At 36.3% G+C, this 13453-nt stretch overlaps 1 protein-coding gene across 1 annotated transcript in view; it reads left to right on the plus strand.

Annotated features, from left to right (window-relative positions):
- The window catches only part of Iswi (nucleosome-remodeling ATPase imitation SWI), a 365763-nt gene that overhangs the window by 173141 nt on the left and 179169 nt on the right, over window positions 1–13453 (plus strand). The window contains exon 11 of the mRNA XM_090392651.1: window positions 2142–2278. Within this exon, the coding sequence (XP_090248777.1) occupies window positions 2142–2278 (137 nt within the window). The remainder of the gene's footprint in view (window positions 1–2141; window positions 2279–13453) is intronic.

Here is a 13453-nt window from a genome sequence, read left to right on the forward strand (position 1 = left end):
AATTACACCTGTTATTTTTAAATATTTTGCAATTTTTACATTTATATCTTTTTCATTTTCATATGTGATCGTACATCTTAGGTAGTTAAATGAACTCACCTGTTCTAAGATCTTGTTATCTATTACTATTTTAGTTCTTGCTGGATCTTGTCCTTTAAAGGCCATAGTTTTTTGTCTTTTTTAAATATTTGTCTGTCCACAGTTCTGTGTAGTAATTTAGAAATTCTTCTAATTTCAATTCAGTGTTTAATTATATGTTTCCTTTGGTATCTTCATTTAAGTGTTTCAAAATCTTATATACATTGGGTCTTATTTTATATAAATCATGTTCGAAATTAGAAACAAATTTATTCTATGATTCTCTGTCTTTTTCTGACTTCTCTTTTAGCTATGGCTCTTATTGTTTTATATTCTATTTCATCTTCTAATATTTTACTGCTTAACCATTTGTGATAGGCTTCTTTTTTCTTTTTGATTATTTCTTTGATTGTATCATCCCAGATCTTCAATTTTTTTCTTTTATTGAATTTTTTGGTTATTCCTAAGCTTTCATTTGCTGCTGCATTTAGTATCGTTTTTATATTAAGCCATTCTATTTCTCTTTCTTCATTTTGTTTCATTTTATCTAGATATTGGTTAATTCTTTGTTCATATAGCCATTGTACAATTGTGTCATTCAATGGTCTAGTTTTATAAACAAATGTTTCAATTTTTCTTTCTGTTCTTGTTACTTGTAGCCATTTAGGTGGTAATCTTAATTTCATTTTAACAAGGAAGTGGTCACTGCTTATTTCATATCCTCTGTGAACTCTAACATCTAGTGAAAATTTTGATGTCTTTTCATTTAATATAAAGTAATCTAATATTGATTTCCATCCTCTTGCTGCCCAAATATATTTATGTATGTCTTTATGTTTATAGAAGGTATTCATTATTTTTAGGTTATTATAAACTACAAAGTCAATCAATTTTTTACCATTTCTGTTTAGAGTGTGTTCTCCATGTATTCCTATATTATTATTAATTTTCATGTTTCCAATTCTTGCATTTAAGTCTCCTGCTAAAATTATGTAATCATTTTTATTTATTTTATTATATATGTTTTGTAGCTGATTATAAAAAGCAATATTATCCTGTTCTCTTCCTTCTTCTGGGGCATATAAACCAATTATTGTTAAATAGCCTCTATCTATTTTTATTCTAGCTTCTGTTATTCTTTCATTCCATAATTTATAATGTTTTAACTGTTTTGAAAGGGAGTTATGAATCCAAATCATGATTCCTGCTTGTGCCCTTTGGTCTCTGTCGACTCCACTGTATATATCACATTAAAATTTTCAGTTCTCATAATTCCTTTTAATTTCTTTTTTGTTTCAGTGATTACTGCTATTTTAAAATTTCTTTCATTTAATAACTGGTCTAATTCTATTTCTTTATATGCTATTCCTCTTACATTCCAGTTTGCTATGTGTATTATATTTTGTCGTTTCCATTTTTTGTTTTACCTTTTCCATTCCAGGGTCGTTTCCTATGGATTCAATCCGATTATCTTTTTCTGTCAGCTTATTAGTAGAATTATGTTCTCCATGTCGGGGACTAGCCTGACGATGGAATAGTTCAGTGGTAGGGCTGCTACCTTAAGGCTTCTGAACTAGCCTTCTTCGGAATTTAAACCCATAGGAGGAATAGGGTATATCGAAGGGGGAAAGAGTAGATTATAGAAGAATTACAGTAAGGTTTATAGAGAGGGCATAGTTGTAAGGCCAGTAATGAAAAGATCCATGGCCCTCGAGTACTCTAATAGCATAAGGGTCATAAAATATGAAGAGTTGGCTAATAAGGCCTTATAGGAAAGATTAAAGTAAGTGGATCTTCTTCAAAGTAGAGGAAGGAGACGATAGATCCAGCTAGGGGTCCATGGGAGTGCCGCTTCCCCTTACAATCAAGATGATTGGCCAGTATATTCGGACCACCCAACCATATATATACACGCGCGCACTCATGTGCACCCACACGGTGGGCTCCCCAATTTGCCACCCAGGGGATGCGCTCTCTAGGGGTTACAGGGTCCCCCCAGAGATATATATATATAATATAAAATACACATATATATAATGTGTGTATTTTATTTTAATTTTTAGGTACACCAAAGTACTTATGAAAGACATAGATGTAGTAAATGGTGCAGGAAAAGTTGACAAGATGCGACTACTGAATATTTTGATGCAACTTAGAAAATGCTGTAATCATCCATATCTTTTTGATGGTGCAGAACCAGGTACATTACTTTTTGTAATATAGACATCATAATAATAATTTTGAACTTTGTTTTATAGTATAAATGTAAAAATTGCAATTCAGTTATATTTATCCCTCTCTTGTTTTGGAAAGGGACTTAATCAGAGATGATACAATCAAAATACTAACTGTAATAACTGAAAAGCTGTTGTCTCTTATACGTAATGTTGCATAATTTTTATCAGGATTTAAACAACAGCATTTGAAAATATGCTCCAAGAATGACATTATACTACTCTACCAACCTGATGTTTTTTTATATAGTTGTATGTTTTTTTTAATTTATTTTTATTTTTTATTGGTTAATTAATTTTCCTTTAGTCTGATATCCAGGGGTTTTTCAGCCCATCACACCTGCATTTGTCGTGCACTAAATTGAATAAACTTGTGCACCTATGAATGGGTGGGATCTTTATATGTATATATATACACACACACACATACTCAGTGGACAAAACACTAGAGAATGGGGTGATGGGATGTTGACACTGACATTCCCAGTACAGAGTGAAATGTACCCAAACTGAATGCAGGCAGATATTTGGGTTTCGTAACCAACATGGGCAAATGTGGTGATCTTAGCGACTATGGGCTGCTTATAGGCACAAAACAGATGGATCTTTCTATCGCTCAAGTGGTAAGAAACCTAGGGTTCTCGAGGGCAACTGTATCAAGGATCTATCACAAGTATACCAGCACCCAGCTAGTGAGTGGTAATAGACCACACACCTTTGATGGCTGTGATTGGTGATGTAGACTGTCAGAGTCATACAGGGCAACGGCAGCACAAATCACAGCTGATTTCAATGTCAGAGTTTCCAAGCAGCATCAGTGAGCAAATGGTACTCTGCATGCCGTGGGCTACGGGAGCCACTGCCCTAATCATGTACCACTGTTGACAGCTCGTCATCAGGTACTGCACCTCACCTGGTGTCAGGACCATCAAAACTGGATCTCTGCAGAGTGGACCAGTCATGTGGTATGATGAATCCCATTATCAATTGTACCAAGCTGACAGGCACGTGTGGCATTGACAGCATGAGACCATATTCCTGCTGTGCTAGGTTGGCTCTGTGAGAATTTGGGGTGCCTTCTAATGTGACACATTAGGTCCCTTAGTGTGTCTGGAGAGGTCCTTAAATGTTATCATCTATCAGCATGTGCTAGCTGATCACCCTACCCACTTTCATGGCCTTCATGCATTCTGCAGCTGATGGTCAGTTTCAGCAGGCCAGTGCACTGCTCCACCCAGACATGGCTCGAGGAACACTCATCTTAGTTTGGGACCATCCTGTTTCCCCCCCCCCCCTCCTCTCCCCAAGTTTTTAAATTTAAATCCGATCGAATCTCTCTCTCTCTCTCTCTGGGATGCCATAGAACGAGGCATCAGATCCATGTATCCGAGGACCGATGTCTAAGGTGCAGTTGTGGACAATGCTGCAACAAACATGGTTGGAATTAATGCCTCAAAGAGTACAGGCTGTTATTTGCACTAGAGAAGGACCGGCATGCTATTAGGTAGGTATCTCTAATATTTTGTCCATTGAGTATGTGTGTGCAATGGAGAACAGATATTTTGACCATTTATTGTAAGAGAACAAAAATTGAGCCTGTCAGAGTCATACAGACCAATTGCAGGGCAACAACAGCACAGATCACAGCTGATTTCAATGTCAGAGTTTCCAAGCAGCATCAGCGACCAAATGGTACTCTGCATACCATGGGCTACGGGAGCCAATGCCCTAATCATGTACCACTGTTGACAGCTCGTCATCAGGTACTGCACCTCACCTGGTGTCAGGAGAGGTGCATTACCCGACTATTGTGCAAGACCCACACTGTCCACACAGGACAAGGTGTGATCAAAAAGTGCAGTAAATATAGCCACGGCACTTAATCTATTGGAGAGAGAGAGAGAGAGAGAGCTATGCCGAGAGGAATCACATGATCTCATATCCATTTTTAAGTCACATGATGAGTTTCAAGTTGATCAGTTCATTTGCATAGTTGTAAATGCAGCTCTTGTGTAGCTGTGCTTTGCATCCTTAAATTGCCAAAATGGAAAGCAATTGGAATTGTGTGATCCTGTGACTTCAGATCCAAACTTTTACTAAAATCTTATAACAGAAGACATCCTGAGTATATGGTTATGAACCTGGAACCAAGAGGCAGAGTTAACAATGGAAAAAACCCAACTCACCTAAGCCAAAGGTGTGCCAATTGAAATCCAATGTTAAAGTCGTCTTGATTGTCTTTTAGATCTGGAGAGGTTTTGTGGGCAAAGGTAGTGCTCCATACCTAGGGGCACTGCCATCAACTCTTAATATGAAGGAGTACTAGAAGAATGATGTGTGTCAAAAAAGACCACAAAAAGTGGCAGATGGTTCCATGTTGCATCACGACAATGCTCCATATCATACATCTCTTCTTATTTGTCAGTTCTTGTTGATAAAAAAAAAAGTACTGTGTACCTGCATCCACCATATTTGCTTATTTAGCACCCTGTGACTTCTGGATCTTCCATAAGTTGAAATTGGTGATGAAGGGAAAATGTTGGAACAAGTGTGTGGCAATTCAAGGAGACTACTTTTTGTCCATACTGTCAGCTTATTTAAAGCATTCTGCAAGCTCTCTACTTTGCTTTAATGATTAATATACTACCCAATATTGCATCATTAACAATCACCAGAATATTTTCCTTCAGTTGTTATATCAGTTATGTACCGATTAAACAGCAATGGTATAAGCACACGTCTTATTGCACACTGCTAGTGACATGCTTTCTCTGGGATTCTGCTCCTCCATACTTTTTGGTATCTCTCCTTTGGCCACCCTTGTATCCATATCTTCAGCTTCGTCATCTCTATATATACCTTGTGTGGCAGAGTTCAATATGATGTCCTGTCAGACACCTTTCAAAATCCATCAGTATCATCATAGTAGCCATTCAGTTTATCAAACTCAACATTCACTCTGTTATGAAAAGTTACTAATTTATCTATAATTTGTTTCCAGTCTTGAGCTACCCTTATGCAGTGGAACTGTTTTGCACTCTTTCTACCTCCATTGAACCTGAACTGAGGCTTAGAATTGATTTAATATATATCACATTTGGATAATGAGAAATTAGAAGCAGGAAATAAGAAAGACTAAAAGAAAGTACAAGAAGCTGAAAGTTTTCTCACTTGGTTATACTATAAATTAAAGATGTCAAGAAATTATATTCTTAGTTTAACCACTTTACCAGACATTATGGATCAAATATGCATCCTAATACATTTCGTATCCATCGTATATTTCAATGTAATATCAATGGTATTACAATTTTAATATGCACTTCGCATCCATGATAACCTTGATGTCTATAGACGTCTTGGCTGGTAGCGTGGTTAATCCTTTATCCAAATGTAAGCAAACAATGTTTGCATGCGAAGTAATAGCGACTGTGCAACTTGTATATAGAGGCTAATGACTTCACATCACTTGGCTAGTATCCTATAATTCAAAGCACATATCCTTCTTCTTGAGTATTCTGCAATTGAGCAGGTTCTTCTCTTAGTAGCAAAAACTTTCCTTCCACACTTTTGTTTTGATCCTTCTCGTTCAAGGTTGTGTACCTGTCTCCATTCAGCATATCATCTAGCATTGTTTTCCTTACTCTTCCTCTGGGTCTTTTTCCGTCTATTTTTCCTTCGATGGCATCTCTGATGATTCCATTCCCTCTCAGAATATGTCTGATCCAGTTTCCCTTCTTTTTATTCTACTTAACAGACTTCTTTCTTCTTCTACTCTTTTTAAGACCTCTTCATTAGTTATTTTATCTGTCCATTTGATTTTTTCCATCCTTTTCCAAATCCACATCTCAAAGCTTTCCAAAATCTTAATTTCTTCTTTCTTCAGTGTCCAGATTTCAGCTGCATAGAGGGCAACACTCCACACGTAACATTTTGTTAGACTTTTCTTTAGGTTTCTGTCCATTTAATTCTGAATAAATTCCATTTTCTATTAAAGGCATCTCTTCCCATCGTTATTCTTGCTTTTACATCACTTTTACATCTTCCATCATTGCTAATCAAACTTCCTAGATATTTAAATGTCTTTACTTGATTCAATTTTTCCCCATTCTGATATCCATATTTGCCTCTTTCCTTGCTATTTTCATTCCATAATTGATACAGGATTCCAATAATCTGTTCAACAGATGTTGTCCTGTTTCAGTATTTGATAATAATGCCTTATCATCTTGTATCTTATTGCAAATATCTGTCTACCTCCAATCTTTATTCCTTCTTCCAATTTTTCTAGTGCTTCTTTTAACATTGCTTTGGAAAACATGTTAAACAATTGGGTGACAGAGAACAGCCTTGTCTTACTCCTCGTCCAATGATACCTGGTTTAGTTATACCATATATGTCTCTCACCATGGCAGTTTGTCCCATATATAGTGAAATAATCAGCCTTCTGTCTTTCCAATCTATACCAATCTTTTCCATTACTTCCACCATCTTATCCCATTTTACATATCCTTACAGACATGTATAATGCTATGCAGGCCACTTTCCTCCCAATGAAACCTCAATAAAGGTCAAAACCATTCCCATAATGCATATATGGGAATGGTTATACATGTCCGTAAGGATATGTGCTTTGCATCATAGGATACTAAGGCAAGTGATGTGAAGTCAATACCACCTTTGCTACGAGTTGCCCCAGTTCTGAAGATACTTCAGGCACAAACTTTGCTTACACTTGGATAAAGGATTAAACCAAGATTGTAATTTCTTGGCATCTTTAATTTATTAAAGAACAAGAAATAAATATTTTAGGATAGCATATGAGAAGGTTCAATAGTGTTTAAACTACTTTTTAGAAGTATAAAGAGAGGAATAAAATGGATTCTCATATCACAGCTGAAGGATCTAGATTATGCAAATGACAGTTTTTAATATCATATTATCAACACAGACTGATATACAATCAACATTAAAGCATTGTATAAAACAGCTGAAAAAGTTGGACTTAAAATAAAAATGCCAGAAATAAATTAAATTTGACCATCATATTCTAGTTCCAAGAAGTGAAGAATTTTATGTATTTACTTAAGAGTTAATCTTGATACCAAGGGTGGAACTAACCCGAATATAACAGACAATGACCAGTTGCTGCTTTCAGAAGATTGAACAATACATAGACGTCATCCAGTAATATAAAACCAAAATAAACATCTCAGCAATGTGAAGGCCTTATTATTATATAGTTCAGAGACATGGAAATTGACAAAGAAACAAGAAAACCAAATCAAATAGTTTTCAGGGTGGTGGAATTAGATATTAAAAAATAATTTGGCCATAACTTATTACAAGTGATCAGTTATAACAGGCAAAGTAAAAAATTATTGGCAGTGAAATAAAAAGCTGCAAGTGGAAATGTATTGGTCATATACTAAGAATGGTCAGAGAAGCATTTCCATAAATAGCCTATATGAATTCTAAAATGGAAAAAGGGAGCAGCTAAAACTTACTTGAATGCCCCCCCTCCAAAAGAAAAAAAGCTGGGAGAGAAGCAGAATTAGTAGCAAAAGATGTGGTAACCTGATTAGATGGATCTTTGCCATATGTAAGTAGGTAGCAGTGCCGTAGCATGCCCAATATAGGTTGGATGTGCTGTTGTGTGACTTATGCAACCCACACTACAAAATTCACATCAATTTGACTGTATGATTGCATTTTTATTGATATATGAAAGTTTTAAGAGGTCACAGCACATCAGAACTAGTTTTAATTGGTCCAATGCAATTAATTTATCAATTCATATAATTTTAAATATGGAAAGCATAAAGATCAAATGAACAATAGCTATGCTTCACAAGCACCATTTATGTGAGAAGCACAAATGATTTATGCTCTAGATGAATTAGATTATCATTGGCGAATACTAGAGTGAGACACAGGATTTGAATTTTGATACGATTTTTAATTACTGCCATGTAATACGCACATGGGAAATTCTCATTTTTCTGGACTGAACCAAAGAAAGGCCGAAATAACTTTTACTTACATATTTATAATCAAATTCCAACCTTCTTTGACTATAATCAATCATACAATCTATGAAAGCTTTAGTAGAAAACAGGACATTCAGTAGATTGTAAACACTGTTTCCCAATTCGCAAATAGTGTTTGCCAACACTATTTTCCAAGTTATAAATTATTTATAGAAAATTACTTATGACAAATGACAACGTTCAATTGGATTGGTTGACACAATAACAACCAATCCAATTGGATGTTATTGGATTGGTTGTTATGTCAACCAATCCAATTGGATTGGATTGGTTGACACAATAACCAATCAGAGCCACTGATTTCTGGGTGCTGTTGTCTCAGATCACACCCTTCCTCGCCTTCTGGGTGGTTTAAAAACCACTGGAATATTACGAATTTGACCTGCTGTACCATCTCTTCAAAGGGCTCAAAAGTGTATGTATTTGGGACTGCATACTCAGGCTGTTAATGCAAATGTGATGCAACGTTTGCACATGGAAAAATGTCCTCTTCATGAAGCATTAGTGTACTGTGTTTAATTTTAGGAATCATGTAAAGCCAGAAAACAATTAGGGGAGTCTTTAACGGGAATAAATGCAAAAATATAATAACGGTGATATTTCTATTCTATCGATGTGCAATGCACACACCGAGTATACCCTGAATATTCGCCCCTGATAAGTAGGTATAGTGAGACAATTTCTTTGGATTTTATTGGACCATGATTCTTTATATATATATATATATATATATATATATATATATATATAATCATCTACCAGTTTCGTCAGCTTTGAGTCTGTCTGGCTTCTTCAGGACGAGAATGGTTACACTAACATTAAATGCTAAAACAGAAGAATGCAGTAACAACATTAAAATCAAATAAAAAATTGAAAAGACGAGTAACATTAAGAGCATAGAGCATGGAGACTTAGTCATTGTTAGTAGATCACGTTTTATAGTTTTTCATGAAATTGAGTTCTGCTAAACATAGTGAATTTATAAAACTTTTCCAAATGTCTTTTAATATCATGCCTTGATTTCTATTGAGATTGTCTCCTGTCCGGAGTACCACTGCAGCTTCTTTAAAGTTTCTACATCTGAAATCTTCTTCAATGTACGGCATGGAGCTGTTGTCCCAATCGATAGAATGGTTTGAAATCGAGAAATGGTGGGCTTATTCTGAGGTGTCTGTTCTGTTGTTGTTGACATCTCCTATATGTTCTTTGTTTCAGATTTCTAGGCTTTGTGATGTTTGGCCTATATAGTTCAGTCCATAGGAACATGGGATGTTATATACACCTGCGTACTTGTAGACGGCGATGCAGTCCTTAGGAGATCTTAACATGCGCCGTGTAGTTAAAATAGGTTTGAAGGCAACCCTGATGTTGAAAGACTTCATGATTTTTGCTATTTTCGTTGAGACTGAGCCAGCATAAGGTATGACGATGGACAATGTATACTGCGTCACTTGAGGTTGTCGCTGTGGGCTGTTTCTATAGAGAATCTTTTGGATATTTTGTGGGTAACGATTTTTGGATAGAGTTTTTGATATGAGTGAGATCTCATCAAGCAGATCTTTTTCTTCTGTGATGATATTTGTTGCTCTGTTTTTGAGCACATGTATGATGCTAAGTTTTTGTGTGTAGTGATGAGTAGATTTAAAGTGAAAATAATGTCCAGTGTCTGTAGGTTTGTGTTACATTGTGAGCTTGATTTGTCCATTATCTTATTTTTTTAATAGCATGTTCAAAAAAGGTAATTGATGGTTATTTTCCAACTCTAATATGAACTTAAGTTTTTGAAGGAACTTATGTAAAGCATTTTCCGTGTCTTTCCAAATAATGAAGATATCGTCCATTTATCTCCACGATTTTTGACTGATGGTTTTGGATAGGATGTCATTTTCTAGTTTTTCCATGAACAGATCCACTCATGGTGGTGACAAGGGACTGCCGATGGCTAAGCCTTCAAGTTGTTGATACAGTATGTTATTTACTTTTAAATAGTTTGATTTTAGACAATGGCGGAAAAGCTGAGAAATGTCATTTGGAAAGAGATCTTTTATGATCTTAATCACTTCTTCAACTGGTACGTTCGTGAATAAAGACACGTCTAGACTTGCAAGTATATCTATATTTGATATGTTGATACTTTTTAATCTTTCAACGAAATGCTGAGAATTCTTTATAAATGAGGCCGATTTCTTTATCTTCTATTTCAACAGACTGGTTGGGTGTTTGGCTAGTAGGTATGTTGGAGAATTTCTGCCATCCATGATCGGGCGAAGCGGAACTCCGACTTTATGAACTTTAGGTACACCATATAAGCATGGTGGTAATGGATGTAGAGATTTTAAATTTCTTTTTAATTCTTGAGGCCATCTAGTCATATTACATATTTAGAGATTGGTCTCTTCCTGGTTTTTCATGGTTGGATCTACATCTAATATATTATTGGTAGATGTGTCAGAAACTAAAACACCCATCTTCGTTATGTAATCTTTGGTATTCATAATAGTCTAGAAATCCGAAAAAAAAAGAACATATAGGAGATGTCAACAACAACAACAACAACAGAACAGACTCCTCAGCATTAACCCACCATTTCTCGATTTTGAACCATTCCATCGATTGGGACAACAGCTCCATGTCGTTCATTGAAGAAGATTTCAGATGTAGAAACTTTAAAGAAGCTGCAGTGGTACTCCGGATATGGAGACAATTTCAATAGAAATCAAGGCATGATATTAACACGTTCGCTGCCAACTACGAGTATACTCGTAGTTGGTAAACCAGCTACACAAGCCAGCTACGAGTATACTCGTATGACGCTTACTGCTGGGAACGAAATTACTGTACTGACCTTGAAGAAGTGAAAATGCTTGGCTTGTGGAGCTAGCATCAAAACTGTGTATTCTCATAGATAGTATATGCTCTGCACAAGCCAACTACGAGTATACTCATATGACGCTTACCGCCGGCAACGAGATTACCGTACTGACCTTGAAGAAATGAAATTGCTTGGCGTACAGGAACAGACTATGCTGAAGTAGCATGGCAGCGAACGTGTTAAAAGACATTTGGGGAAAAGTTTTATAAATTCACTATGTTTTAGCAGAACTCAATTTCGCGAAAAACCATAAAACGCAATCTACTAACAATGACTAAGTCTCCATGCTCTATGCTCTTAATTGTCACGCATCTTTTCAATTTTTTATTTGATTTTAATGTTGTTACTGCATTCTTCTGTTTTAGCGTTTAATGTTAGTGTAGCCATTCTCGTCCTGAAGAAACCAGACAGACTCAAGCTGGTGATACTGATAGACGATTATATACATATATTTATATATAAAGTATAGTGAGAGTTGGCTGTGAGCATAGAGTTCTCCCCTCCCAGCTGTGGACACCTGTTCATGGTGGAGTGAACTCCCAGTTATGGTACTGGTCCTTTTCATTGCTTTTCTTCCCATTTTCTTTATTCTACTTCTCCTGAGTCTTTTGTTATCCTGCCTTCCAGATCACAATCACTAGGATCTAATACCCTGCCACCATGTTTGCCATGGTGTAACCCATGGACATTCAGAAAGGGGTATCCTAATAGTCTTGCACTGCTTTGGCTTCTGCTTCAGCAAGACAAGCAGTCCTGGATGACACAGCTAGGATCAGCTAGGTGGACTTGCCTGCATGGGTTAATAGCATTGTAATGTCTCCTACCATGTGGTCGAGACCCACGTCTTGCTGGTTGCAGTATAGCATTTCCATTCTCGAGCACTGTCGTTGCTTGATGGTGAGTGGTTGTCCGTGTGCTCCATGGTTGGTGGGGAGCATCAAACAATCTCTTGAGCATGAATTCTTCAATGTTAGATATTTCAGGGGTTCTCACAAGGTCCCAACCAAGTACAGATACTGTAATTACATCATTTAGTGACTGAAGTAAGAAACAAAGGATATGTGATAGCATTATAAATGCACCGGTGTTTCTCATCATCAGTGCAGCTGGTGAAAAGCCAATAAGCAAAATGTTGCCCTTCTTTATTCAAAAGGTTTAGAAGGTCTGGTTGGATGATCTCTCAAAACAGTTAAGAAACTACATTCTGTTGATATCCTTGTGGAAACATCATATCAGCAGCACTCGGAAAAACCACTGAAAGCAATATAAATGGGAGGAATACAAATTACGGTGTTTTTCAAGCTTTTGGTTCTGTCCACTGCTGGACGAAGGTCTCTCCCATGGTTTTCCAGACCACTCGCTTTTCTGCCTCTCCCATCCACTCACTCCTGTAACTTTTTCCAGTTCATCCCTCCACCTTCTTCTCAATCTTCCACTTTGTCTTGCTCCATCCATTGGTCTTCACTCTGTTGTTTTTCTAGCCCATCTCCCATCATTGCATCTGGCAATATGGCCACCCATCTCCACTTAGCCTGTTTAATGTATATTATGATATCCCTGACACCTGTTTGAGATCTTATCTAGGTATTTGTCTTCCTATCTCTTAATGTTATTTTTAGCATACTTCTCCCCATACTGTGTTGTATTGTTCTCAGATTTTTGTTTAGGGCTTCTGTTAAAGTCCATGTTAGGACAGGAAGTATGCACTGGTCGAAAGCTTTCCTTTTTAGACTTATAAGGATATCACTTTTGAATATGTCTCTCATTTTCCCATAAGCCATCCATCCAAGGTGAATTTATCATTCATCTTCGTTCAACCTCTTTTCTTTGGCAATCCTCAAAGGATAACAACTGGACCAAATATACATATGAGGTAACTTGTTCTATTCATTGTTTTTTGTTTGTCTGCTATTTTTAATCCAATTATTCTGTAGGCTTCATTTAGCTGATTTAGCTTTTCTTCCAGATCTTCAAGATTATCTGCTATTAGGACATCATCATCATCTGCAAATTTCAGATGATTCAGCCTTTCTCCATTTATTTTTATTCCTTTTTTCCCAATCAAGGCTTCTAAAGACTTCTTCTAATGCAACTGTAAATAGCTTGGGAGATATAGTATCGTTGCCAGATGCCTTTTTATATTGGAAACTTTTCACTGTTTTTATATAATTTAATTACAGAAGTTGCATTATTGTAAACATCTGCTATACCAAGATCTT

The sequence above is a fragment of the Typopeltis vanoorti genome, chromosome 5 (genome assembly GCF_054136105.1).
Source record: "Typopeltis vanoorti isolate ZY-2024b chromosome 5, IOZ_Tvanoo_1.0, whole genome shotgun sequence".
In the NCBI taxonomy this organism is placed as follows: domain Eukaryota; kingdom Metazoa; phylum Arthropoda; class Arachnida; order Uropygi; family Thelyphonidae; genus Typopeltis; species Typopeltis vanoorti.